Below are 19,449 nucleotides of genomic sequence, written 5' to 3' on the forward strand. Positions count from 1 at the left end.
GAACATTCTAAGGGTCTGTAAATTGCCATAAGAATGAAATACCTTTAAGAATACTTTCACCATCAAAGTCAATTGTTTTCTTTAAAGAAAAAAGCTGTCCACAATGTCAACTTTTAACATGTGCCTTAAAAACTATTTGCTTCCCTTTTTACAGCAGAAATTTTCTGGGCAAAAGAAACAAAGAAGTTTAAAAAAAAAAAAAAACCCACATAGCTTGTTTTTCCTTCCATCCTTATCATCATTAGTATCAAAAAAGTCTTTGATGGGGGAGGAGGTCCGCAGCCTGAATGGAATGAGAATGGGATGTCTTTTTTGGTCAGCATGAGATTCCCTTTAATCTTCAAATCCCTGAAGTAATGAAGTTTTCATGAGGGTTAAAACTGCAGTATGCTTAGCATTTAGAAAAGATTTCATCCTCCACTCAGGGAAGGGGCTAGCTGGGTGAGGTCTGTGAAGTATGCCTGGGAGAGAAAGTCTGCACTTGGAGGACTCTGCAGTCTCAGTGCCCCAGGCAGGCAAGGTCCTTACCACTGACCAGGTCACACGTGCAGTGGCCAAAACAACAAAGTCAGAAAAAGCTTTTCAGTAGTTTCAAGAATAAAGTTACTGTTGTTGTGTAAACTCCCTGTATAAGAGGAAGGAAAAAAGGGAATCTTTCTGATGTAAAAACCTTTTCCATGAATGATATTTTCCAAAAACTTAGGAATTGATTGGACAATTCCAGAAATAAAAATGGTCTCTAGGGAAATTTACTCTGGATGAGAAAAACTGCTCAAGAAATTAAATTCTGCTCACCCAAGGCAGTAAAAAATTAAACATGCTGACAGCCTGGAGGCCATGTTTTGCAAGCCAAGCTGATCAGAACCATCAGATGGAAGCTTCTGGAGAAAGCAGAAGCACAAACCACAAAGCAGAACCACCCTAGGTGCCAGCTGTTTCAGAGAGGCCCCTTCCCAGCCCAGATCCTGGCCAGATTCCTATACAGTGAGGGGAAGGCAGCAGGTATCTCGGAGAAATGAAACTCTCTCAGGAGCCACATGAGAGCCAGAGGGGACCAGCGTCTCTAAGCTCCACCATCTTGGTTCTGATAGGCCTGGTTAGTGGCCACATGCCTCAGGACAGAGGCTGCCAGTGACCTGGGAAGGCTGATCCTCACCATCCTTTCCAAGGGACTGGGGATTTGTGCAGCCTTGTCCAGCAGCTCACTGTACTCCAGCTCCTCACAGAGCCTCTGCAGCGTGTTCAGGGGCTCATTCAGCTCCACTGGCATGGCCACTTTGGACAGGTCCTTCCCGATATTGTTTCGCAGAATGTTCCACAAGCTGATGTTACTGGTGTTGGGACCTGGCGCCGGCAGGCAAGTTCTTCTTTTGGACCTTGCTTCTCCACCACTTTCAAGAACAGGCCCTGAAAGGGAAAGCAGCCTGGTTGTCTCTCAAAGCCTTTTATTTATTTATTTTTAAATCTACCAATAAAAGCTAATCTATCAAGAATCCATTTTTACTATTCAACTCAGTTAACCGGAGCATGACTAAAAGCCAAAAATAAGCAAAAGAATTTTGAACAATTATATATCAAAAATTAGGGCTAGCAGTGTAGCTCAGAAGTAGCACACATGCTTACTATGTGCAAGGTCCTGGGTTCAGTCCCCAGTCCCTCTATCTACCTACTTCCCTAACTACCAAAAATTACCACAATGAAAACTCATGGACTTTATTTATAGGGAAGCCCTTAAGTTCCTACTTAAAAGCTAGTTCTTCATTGCTTTTATACACTCGGAATAAAACTGGAAATTGGATTTCTGTGACTATAGCAGGTTACATTTATAAAAAACTTAGAGACTTTAAAAAAAAATCACTTCAAATTCTGATAAAAACAATTGTGTTCAGTACAGAAGAGCAATAAAGGAAATAACAGTCATCCATTATTCTACCCTCCACCCTCAACAGCAGCCATTTATATTTTGGAATATCTTCATTTAGTGTTTTTTCCAACCATATGCATAGTTTTATGTTCTTATTCAGCTAACAGAAGTATCTTTCCCATGTTACTTAAAATTCTTCTAAAACATCATTTCAAATAACCACAAAAGTATTTCACATTATAAATTTGCCATGATTTATTGTTATTCATATTCTGTTGGACTATTAGATTCATTTTAATATTTTCTTATGATGCAAACAAAATAAAACCAGCAAACAAAAAGTCAGTAGTGAACATTCACGTATTTAGTAATCTATTTGATTATTTCCTTGGCATATAGAGAAGCCTGATGACTATGTTAGAGACTGGAAATTTTTAGACTGTTGATTGATACAATCAGAATGCTCTTCAAAAAGTCTAACAATGTCCTCATCTTTTGACAGCAAATGTGAATATTCATCTCCCAGGCCTTTTTACTTGTCACTGTTCATTTTTAATTTTTGTCACATTGTTAGATGGACGATGCTATTTTCTTGTTTTAATTTACATTTAAGAACTTTCTAATGTGGTCTGAAATGCTGTCATGAACACTGCTTTTTTTTTTTTCTGAATTGTCTGCCTTCCTATGTACAAATTTAAACCATAACCTTTCATCTTTTTATTTGCTTTACAACTAGATCCCCTTTTGGCCTTTACCTTTAAATTTGATCCGTGAAGTTTTGGGCAAATGAAATATTTACATTTCAGATATATAAATTTATTGATCTTTTCCTTAGCCTCATATTCTGAAACTCCTTTCCCATCCTAACTTTGCCTATTTTCAAATGATATCTTTTACATTACATCAATATATCTTATCAATATATCTGTGTACATATTTACTTATTTAACACTTACTCATTATAAAGCAAATAACTCTGAATAAACAAGTTGCTTTGATGAACAGATGAATACAAAATTGAGTCCCTGCTTTGCAGTCTCTTGTAAATCTATGCAAGCAATTAATTGTTAAATTTGTTTTACTAGCTTATATGGGAAAAATAGGACACAGGGAAGTAGCTACAATTGACAGTAGTTTTTAAAAACACCTTTACAGGCAGTCTCAAAATATTTTCTTTGATTATGCTAATCTAAATTTTGAAATCCTCCTCCACCACCATAATCACCACTACTATTGGCTAATGCATATTTTGCTTTTTAAACTGTGAATGTCAGTCTTCTAAGTATTTTACACATATTATTCTCATTTATTCTTTATGACTACCTCTTGAGGTAAACAGCAATATTATTCCCATTTTATAGAGGAAGAAAATGAGGCATAGAGAAGTTAAGCAACCTGCCCTGCCACACATAGGTTGTGAGCAGCTGACCTGGAGTTGGCTAACCATATTCTTAGCCACTTAACCTCCTCTTAGCACTCAGACAGTGACTGATCCTCACATGTGCCAGATAATTTTTTTGAGAAAGAAATTAACAGGAAACATTCTAAATACCTAGTGTTTACATGGGCTCCAGGGAATTCAAGTGTAATATGTACAAAGACCTTGATTCAATCCTGTTTTCTCCTATAGGCTAAACAAGGTTATAGGACAGAAAAGTTATTTCATTTCTACATCCATCTTTGAAGATGTTTAGAGATCTAATCCTCCCTAGCGGATGTCTGTAAAGAATGGAGGAACAAACATTTTTAGTATTCAAATAGGAAGAAGAAAGCTCAGTTCTGCCCAGTGTTTGTTTAAGTGAGGGCAACACTAGCAGAACACAAATAAGTCAGAGAGAACCAGCTCTGGCCTGTTCTAAGAGTCTCCTGGCTCTTGTCAAGCCAGCACAGCATGGTCTCAGGTTGTAGACCATATTCTTTATTTCAGACTTTGGCCTCTGAACTCTGCATGCTACAAGGACCAGTGCAGAGAAATGATTAATTGGTAGATTCTTTCAAGGGCACCTTCCTAAACAGGCTTTTGTGTGCTCATGAAAAGTCCTCCATCAGAGCTGTTTGGAAAAATCCAGACTCTCCTTGTACCCCACAGTTCAAACTAGCATTAAGAAATACCTTTCCCTCTTGCAATCAAGCAGTAATAAGGGGACATCTTAGGATACCTTGAGGGAAGTGTGTTATTTTCAAGTGAATTATCTTAAAGAATCTGACTAAATTACCTCTTACACTCTAGATCTTTTATTATTTAAAACTCTTAGATTCCCAAAGGAAAGAGGCTATATTCTAATCTGTTTGCCGAAAGAATATTTTACTGCCTAAAGGACAGCTGTTATATCATGTTTAGATACTCACATAAAACTGGTATACTTTCACTTTATAAAATAAAAATTCACAAAAACAGACAAAGTTATTTAAATGAATTTCTCTTTCAAGTGTGTGCTGTCTCTTCACCTAGATTGTAAAACCATGGAGGGTGGGGGCCATGTGCTAATTTTCTTATGTCATGTTGCTAAAATTCTATTTGTGGTAGGCATTCTATGTATACTTATTAGGATTCCATGAAGATGCTAACTTTCAGAGATCAAATAATGCAAACCTTACCCAAGGTCTGTCTTTCATTATCTAAATCATTACTGAGATTATCCAAGGAAAGATTATCACTTATGTCACTGACATATGAATCGTCATCAGAGATCTATGGGAAAGAAGAAATAATATACATCAGAATGAAAATAAACAAAAGCTAGACTTTTATAATCCCCTTATTTTAAACAATCAAACATACTGCATCCTATATTACAAATCTATAGAAATAATTTTGGATGCTATTTTCATAGAGGCTAATACACCCATCTGCCTAGACAGTGTTCACAGGAAAATACCTGTTATTAAAATTCTTATATATTCTTGGTTAGTTCTTACAAGGAAAAACAGCAAGTAAACTCAAAATTTCTGTTATTATGAAAACTCTTATTAATTCTCTTATTAATTCAGACTGCAATTTCAGAATTTGTCAGTGTCTGAGAGTCTGGTGTGGAGGTACATGCCTGTAATCCCAGTGGCTCAGGAGGCTGAATCAGGAGGATCAAAAGTTCAAAGCCAGCCTAAGCAACTTAGCAAGGCCCTAAGCAACTTAGCAAGAACCTGTCTCACATAAAAAAACTGAAAAAAGGGCCAGGGATGTGGCTTAGTGGTTAAGCACCTGGGGTTCAATCCCTGGTACCAAAAAAAAAAAAAAAGAAAAGAAAAGAAAGAAAAAACAATTTGTAGTATTTGGGTAGAAGAAGTTACCATTTGTCTTTGAAATGTTTATGGAAAAAAAGGTCTTCTATGGGAGTTAATATACAAACAAGATAAACAAGATTACTACTTCTATACTTAAAGAGGCAATATTACTAGCACATACTCATAGTAATGTTAATGTTAAATATGGTATGCAATATTCAAGAAAGTATGATTTTTAAACATTAATTTAAAGCAGTTTTATATTTATAAATTAATTCTATAATAACCACATAATGGTAATATAAAATTACATAGCATATATTTATATGATTAAAAATATACAGAATGCTAATTTCTTTCCCTTTAATGGAAATATTATTAAATAAGTAGAAGTCAGAATTATCAACTTGCAATTTTAAAAAAGTGTAATTAAGTAACAGAAACAAGGAGGTTTCCAAAACTCTCCACTTTTACAACTGTTTTTCTTTTAGTATATTATTTCATTTTAGGCGTTTGGGGGTATGACTTATGAAAGGACCTTCAAAAGGGGCCGAAGGGGCCCCCGAGCTTAGTGTTACAATATACAGATCTTTACTGAACAGGTTAATCAACAAAGCCACAAAAGAGATTTTCAAGACACCTAGCTGAAAACAATGCCCAAACCTCATTTTCTGAAGAGCTTGGTGACAACAGAACTTCCTGTGCATCAAAAAACTCCGAAAGGGAGTCAGTGATGGAGAGCCTGCTTTCGTTGGAAAGTTGGTGAACCAGAGCTCTGTTTTCATCTCTGGAGTTTTCCTATTTAAAGAACAAACAACAACAATAAAAAAAATGAATATGTTTAGAAAGAGTCTCAAGAGAATCTCAATAAACAAATGATTGAATTGCATAAAGGTCACAGGCCCATGCAAACAAGCAACTCAAAGCAGAGGTCTGCTTCAAAGTCAAGGAGTGTTAAGCCTCACAAACAAAATGAAAATGAAGTTCTTCCTCAAAAGGGAACTTCACCAAGGCATCATCAACGCTCAAACACATGCCACAAATCTCACAGCAAAAAAAATGGCTGTCCAGGCCATTCTTTGTTCCGTTACAGAGGGGAAAATTCCAGTGCTTTCTGAATCATATCCTCTTATTCGCTACCACTGCAGGGTGCAGGGTGCAGTCCGCTGAATGATGCTGAATGCATGTCGTTGCATGGCTGGGTCGTAGCCACACAGCTTTCTCCTGCCCCTGAACTCTCAGAGGCCAATATTCTGCTTTTGAGGCGTCCCTTGACAAATAAATAGTGTGTTTTGGTCCAGAAGTGCCCCTGGTGGCAGATCATTCATTATTCATGGATAAGTGAGATGAATTCTCTTTGTCTCTCTACCCACAATGACTCTTCAAGGGAAGGAAACCCCAGATCCTTGGTATAAGCCTGGATACAAACACTCAATAGAGCACAGAGCCTTCCACCCTGCACTCCTCTGGGTCTAGACTTGTCCTTGGGGAAGGTGTAAATACCCTGGGAGTGTGATTTCTACTCTTGTTGGAAGTAAAAATTTAATTCAACCCAACATATTAAGTGACTGATTCATATGCAGTCTTAGCTGGCCATGGAGGACTACAAAGAATAATAAAAGATCTCTAGCTTGAAAGGCTGGTGTAGAGAACACACCCCAACACACTAGACCAAGACCATGAAGAGACCATGGGCTACAGAAGCAGAGAGGAAGATGAGATTGACTCTACTCCTGGGTTAGGGGATGGTTTCATGGAGGTGACATCTGACTTAGACCTTGAGGAAAAAAAAACAAACAGATTTAGGATTTAGAACAAGATGATTTAATTCCTCGGATTCAGAGAAGATCATTCCCCTCGGCTTCTGGATGGCTGGTATTTTTCACTGTGCTGGTAAAAAAGCTGCTCTTATATTATGGTGTATTTATTAAACAAGTTCCAGAACAGTCTGGCTAACAAAATGTAGATGTCTTGCCCAGGGATTTAATGAGTTCTGGATACCTTGCTGTGTCTCATAAACATAAATTATGCCCAAGGAGGGGATGCTAGTACACGAGGGCCTACCAGAGTTCATAATTAATAAAGGGCACAGGGTCCCTTTAGGAAGTGTTCACTGTAGAACACATGGAAATATCTACCTTTTTCTCTTGGATTCTTCCTAAATAAGACCTTTGCCCCAGGTACTGGTTTAAAGATCTCACCTATTTAAATATCCATGTAGCCTTCAGAAAAGCTACCCTGACAGAGTTCATTGTAGAATCTATAAATGATTATCAAAGCTATCATCTTAAGGTAACAGTCTTTCTCCTCAGAAGAGCCAAGCACAGAGCTACTGAGTGTGAAGACACTGTAGTGAATAATAGTTAAGCTCTTTAATGCTCCCTTAAACAGTGAAATTTTCCTGTGTCTCCAGCATGCCCCGCCATATGAGATGCTAATGATTTATTTACTTGTGCTATTTATTAATTCATTACTACACTCTCCTGCTCTCTCTCTCTTCCTCCTCCTTGACTTATGGGTCATAGGGATGTCCTGGATGATCAACACTGAAAATAATACAGGTTGAGCATCGCTTATCTGAAATGCTTGGGAACAGATGTATTTTGGATTTCTGATTTTTCAATTTTTCAATCTGCACATACACTGATGAGGTATCCTGTGGACAAAACCCAAATCTAAACATGAAATTCATTTATGTTTCACATACATCTTACATACATAGCCTGAAGGTCATCTCATTTAATATTTTAGTGTACTTGCATTTAAAATGAGACCTGTCACATGAGGTCAGGAATTTTCCACTTGTGGCATCATGTTGGTGCTCAAAAGTTTTTGGATTTTGAAGCATTCTAGGTTTTAGATTTTTGGACTAGGAGTGCTCAACCCATATTCTTAACCCCTAACCCTTTCCGGTGGCCCCATTTCCAGGGCAAGTTCTTAGGAATGCATTTAAAAAGCTCATCTGGACAGCAGTAGCCACCACCTCTAACATAATTTCCTGAACAACTCAGGGCCTTATTTATTAAAATAAAAAAAGTCAGTTCAATTCAATAGTTTCCCGTTTATACACAAGAGTGGTTGTTTATCTATTATTTACATTACAAAAAATTAAATAAATATAAAAAGTAAACACTCATAATCCTATCATACTAAAATAACTACTACAAACTTTTGGACACATTTCTCCCTAATCTTTTTTTTTTTTTTGAGACAGAATGGGTCTCAGCATGTTACTGATCTTGAATTGGTGGGATCAAGTGTTCTTTCCACCTTCCACTCCCAAATTGCTGGGATTATAGGTATAGGTCGCCACACCCAGCTATCTCTAATCTTTTTAATTTGTGTAGCTTTGCTCTGTTTTAAAATAACTAATCATTATACACACATAATACACACATACATCTAATTTAAAACTCTTCCCAAACATTGTACCAAAATCAAATTTTCAATATTAATGTGTTATAAGGATAAAAAAAAATTCACATTAGAAAATACAGAAAAATGTAAAGAAAATAAATATCACTTCAATTTCCATCACCCAGATGCAGCGCTTACTAGCTTACTAGTATACATATTTTTAATTAAAATATTTGTATATACCTTTTTTATTTTGAAAAATTGGGATCAAATTGTACATTATCATATACTGTCTGCTACATATGCTTAAATTATACTATAAACTTTTCTCAGGTCATTTAAAACTTCTCTGAGATGATGAACTTTAATTCATATTTTATCATATTTATGTGTTATAGAGTAACCATTCCCTACCTTGGAAATTAAGGATGTTTTCAGATTTACAAAGATAGTGAGCATTTTGTAAATATGTCTTTGCTCAGATCTCATTATTTCTTAGATTCAATTTTCAGAAATAGAATTATTAAAAATGTTTAAGGATATATATTATATTAACAAGTAAGAGAACTTCTATTTACATTCTTATATTAAGGGCAGTGAATATCACAATTTAGAACTGCTGTGCTAAGTTAGCTATTTTACTTTTCAGTAGATTGTATCTTTTTTTTTTTTTTTTAAATGAGCTGTAGAGTTTAGGTGTAAGGAAAAGACAGGATAAGTGGTGCATGGGCCCTTCCTCTGCATTACTCTGTACCTTTCCATGAGTTTATGAAGACAACCATGTATTATAGGATAACATTTCTGTCAAAGGTCCCATAAGATTATAATAGAGCTGGAAACTTCCTGTTCCCTAGTGATGTCACATTTGTCGTAATGACAGTGCTAGGCATGACTTGTGTTTGTCATGCTGCTGATGGGAATAAACTTACTGTGCTGCTAGTTGTATAAAAGTGCAGAACATACAATTAGGTACAGCATAATTGACTATTTTACTGGGTTATTTATGACACTTTTTATTTAATTTTGGACTGTATTCCTCCTTCATATATGTATGTGTGTGTGTGTATGTATGAAAAAAAAATAAAAAAAGTCAACTGTGAAATAGCTACAGGCAGGTCCTCAGGAAGGTTCAGAAGCACTGCTATCACAGGAGATGATGGCACCACATGTGCTGCTGTCCCTGAAGACCTTCTATGGCAAGATGTAGAAGTGGAAGACGGTGAGATTGGTGATTCTGATTCTGCGTAGGCCTAGGCTAATGTGTGCTTATGTCTTAGTTTTTAGCAAGAAAACATAAAAGGCAAATGCAATACCATAAAACATTTCTAAAATAGCTAATAGCATATAACCTTGGTGTGTAGAAGGCTGTCCCATCTAGGTTTGTATATGTACACTCAGTAGTGTTCACACAAGAAATCTCACAATGATGTTTTTTCTTATAACATATCCTAGTAGTGAAGGGATGTAAGGCTGAATTGAAAAACAAAAGTTAAAAGCAAAAAATTAAAAAAAAAAAAATGGTGGTGCATGCCTGAAATCCAGTGGCTCAGGAGGCTGTGGCAGGAGGATCACAAGTTCAAAGCCAGCCTCAGCAATGGTGAGGCGCTAAGCAACTCAGTGAGACCATCTCTAAATAAAACATAGAATAGGAATGGGAATGTGGCTCAGTGGTCGAGTGCCCCTGAGTTCAATCAGGTATAAAAAAAAAAAAAATCCACAACTATCTGCATTATATCCTTTTCCATTTACTTGCTAAGGTTTTAAGGTACTTGACATGATTTGTTCGTTGTTTGCATATTAAGCACACTATCATTGATTTAGTATCATCTAAGCTTGTCATTCTCACTGAAAATATTTTTCATAGTCTATTATTTGCCTCCCTATTTTTTGACAAAGTCCATTTTTTTCCTAAAAGAAATAGTCAAATCTAGTCAACATTACTTTTGCAATTTTTAAAGTACTTCCCAATTTAGGAAATTATCCCTGATCTAGTAGTTTGATAAATATTCAAATTAATATTTTTCAGTTTAAATTTTTATATTTAACTTGAATTGGCTGGTGATTCATTTTAACATGCAATGCAAAGACTTCAACTTCTTCACAAATTGCTTTGATTTGCACTAACCTAATTTATTAAGTAATCTATCTCTTCTCCATTGGCTTTTAATCCCTTTCTCATTTATTTATTTTATATATAAAATAGTGTTTGTGCCTGGTAGAGTTATGCTGTCCCATTCTTATATAGCATCACCATCTCATTTTAAATACTGGAGCTTCAGTGATTATTTTATTTTCCGGTGTGGCATACCTTTCCTCATTATATGACAGTGTGATGCTATAGAGCAAACGTGCTTTGGCTTAATTAATTAATTAATTTCTATGCAGTGCTGAGGATCGAACCCAGGACCTCGTCCATGCTAGGGGAGTGCTCTACCACGGAGTCACAACCCCAGCCCCATCAGATAGGGATTTAAATCCCAGCTTTGTTTCTAAAATCTGTGTGTCTCAGAAAAGTTATTTAACCTCTCTGGGCTTTATTTTCCTTATCTCTAAAATGCAGCTACTTCTATCAGAGTCAAGGGTAGGATTTTGTGATATGATGCATTTAAATTTGCCTGCAGTGCAGTGCCAAGCAGGTAGGCAATTAAAATAATTCAGTTTCCTTCTTCACTTTCAGACTTTTTAAAAAAGTTTTTGCCTTTTTAGTCTCATAACTGCACTTTAAATGCAAAAGGATATATGAAAGGCACAGCGTACACAGATAATCTCAGCAACTTGGGAGGCTGCAGCACGGGGATCACAAATTCAAGGCCAGCCTCAGGAACTTAGTGAAATCCTGTCTCTAAATCAAATAAAAAACGGCTGAGAATGTAGCTCAGTGGTAGAGTGGCCCTGAGTTCAATCCCCAGAACTGAAGAGGGGTGGGGGTGCGTAGAAGGCTGTTACCTCCAAAAGTCATTCAGCCTTTCATTTGGGATATAAAATAATATAAAATCATCTTAGCACTGATAACCCAATAATATCAAATTTTCACATTCAGGAATTTAAAACAGGAGGGACTTGATAGGTTGTGAAAATAATTTCTGACAGGAAAAGAGGGATTTTAGAATTCAGGTAGCCAGATCCAACATCAAACATGGGTAAGTTGTGCTGCTAACAGAAAGCAAGCACAGACATTAAAGACCCTAAAATCTGAGCCCCTTGGGCTGTTGGGGGCTGTAATTCCAGAGTATTTGAAGTGTCTGGGTGTTATCTACAAAAATCAACTGAGTCGAACTTTCATTTCTACTTCCTCCAGTGCTTATTTCCTGAAGGCAACAATGGCTTTCCCCTTGCTGGCAAAGTAAGCCTGAGTCACTGTGTGCATAAAAGGACAACTCATGGGAAATGAAAATCTCTAAAACAGGAAATAAAGGAGACAACTCCATCACTGAGCCAAGACTCCGGAAGGCTGTTCCAGAAGGTGTGAGTTTGAAAAATGTGCTTGCCACCCTCAAGGACAGTTTAACCACATGTAAGTTTTCAGGTATCTTATTTTTAAGATTAGTATAAACATACGGATTTTTACATTAGTATAAAAATACAGATTTTTAAAGACTTGGGATTTGGATTTCCATCTCAAAACACAAATAGCCCAAATACACATGCTGAGCATAAAATCTTGAAGACATAAATGAAGGTTATCTATTTAACTATTTACTAAATGTATAAATGTAATTTACATGATAATGCTATGGAAAAGACAAGCTGTCTTTAGGAACAGTCACGACTGCCCCGGTGTTGGCCTGAATGACCCTCAGTGACGCCCTTCACAGTCTTGCCTAGGTTGCCTTTAGTGAATGGGCAGGTTTGAAGAGGCCCCACCTGGTGAGCACATGTCTTGGAACAGGCCACAAAAGGAGACCAGTGTAAGTATTGCTAAGGGGCTAAGTCCTGCAGGTAACACTTTATAGAGTTGGGCTGGAATAACTGAAAAGTGATCTTTTGGAGGGGGTGGTGTGTCTGTAGAGGAATCCCATTTCTCTACCTCTGCCATGAGCCTCTGCACAGAGGGTTGCCCTCTTGTCAGATGAATGGTCCTGCAAGCAAGTGACACAGCCTGTGCTTCAGTCAGGGAGACACTGTGGCCTTGTGGTCTCTATCCTGACTGGTTTCGGCCTCTGTTCTTCTCATCACTCAATCCAAGAGCTGCCCATGGGGCAATGGAATTGTGTGAGGGTTTTGTTTTCTTTGAAGACAGGAAAAGATAAAAGAAAGATTATGATACACATTTAAAAAAAATTATGCCAGGTGTGGTGGTGCCTGCACATAATCGCAGTGACTTAGGAGGCTGAGGCAGAGGATCACAAGTTGGAAGCCAATTGTACCAACTTATGAGACCTCGACTTTAAAAACAAAAAGTACTGGAGATGTGGTAAAATGCCACTGTGTTCAATACCCTGTACAAAAAAAAGAAAAATTTATTCATATGCACAGACACCCTTTGTCTATTATCTTCCTTATTTTTTATTTTAAGTCTTTTCATTAGTCTCCAGTCTAATGAAAAGATCTTTTAATGTACTTTTTTCTGACCAAGAGACTTCAATTGTAATGCAATATTCTTTCCCTCAGAGTACATAGCTGCTGTGTTCCATAAAGGAAAGAAATTTTGCAGGAAGAGGAGGAGGGGACAGCAGCAACTTTTTCAAGCAAAAGAAGGAAGTTGGCAAGGAGCTGGGATGCTATGGGCCAAAGAAATTTAGTTTTCTGCAGAAACAACAGGAAAAATGTTTACCTCTCCAAAGCTCCCACTCCCCTAACACCTAGCTAGCAAAAGGGGTGATGCTTAGGAGGGAAATGAGAAGAAGAAATACAGAAGGAAAAACGAATTTGGGGGACACACAGTTTAAAAATGTGCTTAGCAGCATACATTCAAGAAAGCTTTGAATCCCGAAAATCCAGTCCATGTGGCGGCTGTGACAGCAGCTGGTGGTGGTGGAGAGGCAGCCCACTCAGGAGGTGCAGTAGGAAGGCCATTCGACTGGACAGAGGACATCTCACAAAGGGAGGGTTGCAGAGACATTACCTGGCAAGAAACCTACCCACCTCTGCCAGATTGTCACCCAGCTTGGCAACAGCGGGCGAGTCGAGGAGCAGAGACTCCGCATGGATTCTGCGTAAGCGTTCTTTAAGATCTGTGTTTTGTGCTAGGGCCTGGAACATGTTAAAAATAGTGGGGCTCTGTTAATAAATGGATGTTTCTGAGCAGCCCAGCAGGTACCCACAGAAGCACTATGTGGGAGCACCCTGATCCTCGGGGAGGCCAGTCTCAGAGCCAGGAGATAACAAACCCGAAACCCTGGAAATGCTGCTCTACATTACTCTCATCTCCAGGAGTGGAAGGAGAGTTAGTGAGGGTGGCAGAGAAGGAAGTCACAGGCACCACCAGCTTTTATTAAGACTAGTGGTCTCACAGAATCTCCTCCTCCTGCCCCACTGGCTTTAGTCTCTTTGACCAATACCCGCCTCCCCACTCCTGTGCAAAGATTCCAAGCTTTTCTCATCCTTGAAAAGAAACCACTCCCACCTTAGGGTTGGTTTAATTTTCACACCAGTTGAACTGAATCTTAGGAAGTGTGCCAGGAAGGAGGACACAGAAGATTAATATTACTTTTTTTCCAACACAGGTACTGATTATTTTATTTGTTTTTCATGACTAAGGTATTTTTTTTTTTAAATAAACAAACCTCACTTACCTGCATCAGGATTTATGGACCATGGGAACAGAAACCTATATGGGACCTCTTTTACTCTTTGTGCAAATCCCATTCCTTCCATCAGCCTCTCAACTAGGAGAGACCTGGTCAAAGGTAAAGAAAGGAACGTGCCTCCTGCTCACTGGTCCTCCTACACACTTCCTGACCAGCTAGTCTCCAAATGGATCTGTCTTTGGATAAGGATGAGTGCTCCTGAACGTCCCCCAACACTCCCATAATCAGCTCCAGAGTTGTTTTCCACACAGATCCATCCCATTTGTCTGACTGTTCTAAGAAGCTCAGAGACTTTCCCAGCTGTCAGGGCCTGCAGGGCCTACCCACTGGGAGCTTAGTCCACTGCCTGGATCTCAGTGAGGTTTTTGGCTTGATGTTTTAGTATCCATGGAAGGTACAGGTTATTTAAAAATCCTCAAGAACTGAGCTGGCATGATAGCTCGGTGGTATGCCCTCGCCTAGAAAGCACTGGGTCAGGATTTGATCCCTGGAACTGAAAAGAAGATCCTCATGGCTCATTTAAGACACACTGAATAAGAACTAGGGTCATTACAATGACATATAACAATCTCTTTGGGGCACTCACTTCATTCTGGTCAATACATCACTGGTATGGTGGCTAGGCTCTTAGTTTAGCCTAGAAATTGTGATATATTAGTGGCTTCTCTTTCTTTTGTAAACCACAGGCAGAGCTAAGAAACAAACCAAGATTACTTGTACAGCACCAGCCTATCCTTTCTGATAGCTTTGAGATGATTTAAAAAAAATTACTTTAAAAAATATTGGATCAAATCAGGAATCCAAGACAAAAAGGAAAAAAAGGATTGTCCTGTTTGATCTTAAGTTTCCAAAATTGTGAACATGGGTGAAAGAGAATTCTTTAGCAAAGATGAAAATGACTTTGGTCCAGGAAACTATGGCCAAGTATGTCTTGATGTCCACACAAGCAGTTTAACAAGATGAGGCCAGACCTCTGTGGGAGGGGACCAGGAAGAGGGAGACCTGGGGGGAAGAATGTTGAGGAACCCACAAGAGGCACTTAGTGCACCAAGAGCCAATCTAATGGGAACAATAAGAAGTATTTTGTACCACTAAGAAAGCAGAGAAGGGAAGGAGAGAAAAGAAATAAAATAAAAACAAAACCACTCAGCTGCTCTCAAACCAAAATAGGAACCCTGTGTGGCTGGCTATTCACCATGATCCAAATGGATGTGTTTCTCGGACCTTAAAATAATACTAAGACTTGAAGCCAATATTATTTTTTTCTTTTTAATTTTTCTTCCAAAGATAGCATTCTTTGAATTGTTAATTATAAGAGCTAATGGTAAAGGATTCATCATTAACACTACATCAAGAACATTACTTTTCTTAGCCACAAAATGAATAGAAAATATGAGTGGACATTTTCTCTCAGCATCTCATAACAAGATCCTAAAATTCATCTTCCCTACTCAACCTGAAATAGAAAACTCGATAATACTGCTTCAGATGGTAATTTCATATGTGCACACACACTTTCTCCTTTTAAAGCAGGAATTTCAAAGTATGAGCAAAGAATCAGAGCATACAAGTGTGCAGTCTCAGAAATTCTCTAGCTCTCATGGATACAGGTGGAGGGCCAGACAACTTCAGCTATTCAAACAGAGCACATCAATCAAGCCCAACTATGCTGAGGTTTGAATTAAAGTGGATGAGAAAAAGGAGAGTGAGTGACAGAATGGCTTATTGAAACACATCTGAAGCCTTGACAGTGATTTTTCTGTTACACTTTCCTTTCACCATGATTACCTGACAGACACTCCTGTGTGACTCTTCTCTTTGTGCCCATGGTGGGGGGAAAGCTAAATGTTTTGTACTATGTAATCAAATAAAATAACTTTTGTGTCTCTGAAAGAGCAATAAATAGGATCAGTGCTTTGCCGTAGAGAAGATAAGACTGTAAACTGGAAATTTGTCGCCTGTCATATGTTAAGCTACTCTAAGCTTGTGGTGTCTCAGGGTGCACAAAATCTCCTCCAAACTGTTAGATTTTGTAAGCATTAACAAATGTGTGAGACACACACAAATACACAACAAGAGTTTTATAGAAACAGAAAAATTAAGATAAATAGGAGAGAACTAAAGGAATCTAATACACAATAAAATACTAGCTATTAAGATTGAGGGTAGGGTAAATTTTGTTATTCTGAATAAGTGTTGTCTCAGGAAAGGTCAGAATGTAATTTGGATAATTTGCTTGGTTTTCTCCTGAATTTTCAACCTAACCATGAAAATCAAGAATTTTCAACATAATCATGGAAATGGAAAATATAATAATTGACAAGCCGGAACACATTTGCAGGCATTTCTGTGACTCAGACATGTAACTTACGGATGACAGAGCGTGCTTCAGACCGATGACCTGAGCAGAAGGGGAGGAGGTGGCATCCTGATCCATCAGCTGCTTCAGTTTCTCTCTCTCCGTTGATATGGTATTAAAAGCTGACCTTAAGGCGAAGTAAACTATGAAGATATAATCATAATGAGAAGGAATAAAGGAAGTGGCATAATTGAAAACAAAATACAGTAAAATGTTTTTCTTTTTTTAAAAAAATTTAGCCAAGTAACAGCCTCAAATATTTTGAGTGCAGAAAAAAATATCCTCTACATGGATAACAGCCCCAAATATTATACAGGACTTTTAAAAAACACATTTGCAATGTATCGAAGCAAGAGTGAACTCTGATGTAAACTACAGGCTCTGGGTGATAATGACCTGTCAATGCAGATTCTTCAAATGTAACTTGCCCCACTCTGATGTGGGGTGCTGACTGTGGGGGAGGCTGTGCCTTTATGGGAGGTGGGCAGAAGATATGGGAATTCCTCATATCTTTTGCTAAGGATCTAAAACAGCATGAAAAAAGAAAAAGCTTAAACTTCACACACATATGCACATTTGCCATGATTTTTTGATTTACAGATTCTCAATGACCAGCAGTTTTTCGTTTTGTTTTGTTTGTAATCTCTAAAGACTGGAAATGGTTAAGAACAAGGCTTACTGGGTATGGTAAGAATGCAGCAGAGAAACTAGACATCCCCTTAACCAGGTGATCACAATGAATTAAAAATAAAGGTTAAGTGGGCTCTGTGTGCCTCTGGATAGAACACTGTGGAAAAGACACAGCATCTTCTTTGGTGAATGTGAGCCAGGGGTAAGCAATCTGGATTTGATCATGAGGAAACGTAAGACAACTGGCCTGCATTCTTCAAAAGCATCAATTTTATAGAAGAGAAAAAAAAAATGACTGAGGAACTGCTCCCAATTAAAGAGGCTAAAGAGGCAAGAAGATGAAATGCAATATATGATCATGGATCAGATCCTGTACCAAGGGGAAAACGACATGTAACTTGACAACATTTGATTTTGATGTAGAAAGCAGAATAGATTAGAAGTGCTGTTTTAATGCTACAATCCCTGAATTAGATAACTACACTGTGGCCATGTAACAGGGTAGCCCTATGTTCAGGAAACCTAAACTAAAGTATAAAGCCATAAAGAATGACATATGTATAAATCCTTCTCTCAAATGCTTCCAAAAAATAAAAGTGTGTACATAGAAAGAGACAGTGATAAAAATAAATGTGGCAAAATAAAAATGGTAAATCCTCGTAAACGGTATGTGAGAGCTCTCTGTACTATTCTTGAAACTTTCCTGGAAATTTGAAAATTATTTCAGAATACAGTTGCAGGACCAGAGTCCCCACTTCAACTTATGGCACTCAGCCACTCTGTTCACTTTCAAGAGCATTCAGGTACAATAGGACTTTAGCACTATTAGGTACTCAAATGCTTGAACTAAAGTTTTGACAGACATGAATACATATGGCAAAAAAAAAAAAAAATCCATCAGCTTTTGATCACATAATGCACAAATTACCTCCTAAGGACCAGGAAATTGTCATCTAAATTACTGTTCATGGATATCACATTTGAATATTATCTTTCCAATGTCCTTTATTATGTTTTGTTTTAGAGAGGCAGGAATAAGGAAGAGATAGAGACACACTTCTCAAATGACCTGTCATTTATTGGATTCCATGGGCTTGCACTTTCAGAGGTATTGTTATCCAAGAGTGGCCTATTTAGTAACACAGAAACTAAATACACTTTATTGACTTACTTCCTGCATTTAATAGCAAGGAGAACAGCAAAGAGAACCTATCTATGTGTTGTTCTCTCTGAACTTATTTGAGGTGGTGCATTTAGTGATGAACTTAGAGCATCTTTAGAAAGTCACAATACAAAAAAGCAATTTACACACACACACAAATGGTGCTGCTTCTATCAACAGAAGAGAGAAGTCACTTGTTCACTCCATGACTTTAGACAAGTATATGAGGCCTGGACCCTAGTTTCCCCACATGCAATGGTATGATAACAGCATTTGCTTTATAGATTGCTATAAGGACAAACAAGATAATGCAGTTAAGGCACTTAACCCAGAGCAGGGCATGTGATAAATAATAAATGCTACTGCAATAATAATAGTGATGACAATGAAGAGACATCCATGAGGGTAAAAGTGGTGGTGATGCAGCCTCCTGATGTGGGCAGCAGCTGTAGCAGAATATCTCTTGCCAGGATAATGCTTGCAAATAACTGCACACTGAGTAGAGATTCAATGAATGAGGGACTGGGCAGAGTCTACTGAGCCAGAGAGGAGCCTCGGGAGGAGAGCAATAAGCCATGCTGTGATCTCGCTGCATTTGATGATTTTGATGTCCCATTGGCTAAGCATCCCCATCCCCAGCATGTAGGAGCCCCATGACCTTCTCAATAGGTCCCTAGGAGTTAGGGGAGTGGCTGTTTCTTCGCTGTTACATTTATTCCTCCAAATAAAATAATCATATCACTCAGCTGGCTGCCACTTTCCCAAATCGATTCTTCTGGCTTTTATATGCCCTGTTACAAAGCAAAACTTTCAACCAAACTAGAAGATTCCAACCAAACTAGAAGATTCCTTGCAGAATATGCATTATTTGGTTCAAAATGTACAGCTAAGACTGTGGTGAGCAGCATAAAATAAACAGAAGGAAACTCATATACTCTTTATATTTTATTGTAAGGTGAAAATCTCTTCCTCAATCATTTGACAAAGGGGTTCAGGAGACTAGATCCCTCTGCATTACATTTCTTAAATGACCATTAAGGTCCACTCAGAGGATGATAAAGTAGCCATTCAGAGCCACTGAATGATGTAGCACACACAGAGCAAT

The 19,449-nt window shown here is 38.0% G+C and overlaps 1 protein-coding gene across 9 annotated transcripts in view; it reads right to left on the minus strand.

Moving 5' to 3' along the window:
- Positions 1-19,449, minus strand: part of Osbpl3 (oxysterol binding protein like 3) — a 188,274-nt gene that overhangs the window by 38,604 nt on the left and 130,221 nt on the right. For 7 of the 9 annotated variants that reach the window (XM_015490143.2, XM_015490142.2, XM_048786351.1 and 4 more), the window contains 5 exons: positions 16,565-16,695; positions 13,529-13,636; positions 5,750-5,884; positions 4,463-4,556; positions 1,157-1,407 (listed from right to left, as the gene is read on the minus strand). In XM_015490143.2, coding sequence (XP_015345629.1) covers positions 1,157-1,407; positions 4,463-4,556; positions 5,750-5,884; positions 13,529-13,636; positions 16,565-16,695 — 719 coding nt within the window. The remainder of the gene's footprint in view (positions 1-1,156; positions 1,408-4,462; positions 4,557-5,749; positions 5,885-13,528; positions 13,637-16,564; positions 16,696-19,449) is intronic. The other 2 variants (XM_048786357.1, XM_048786356.1) reach the window with 1 other exon arrangement.

The sequence above is a fragment of the Marmota marmota genome, unplaced genomic scaffold (assembly GCF_001458135.2).
Source record: "Marmota marmota marmota unplaced genomic scaffold, marMar, whole genome shotgun sequence".
Lineage (NCBI taxonomy): Eukaryota > Metazoa > Chordata > Mammalia > Rodentia > Sciuridae > Marmota > Marmota marmota.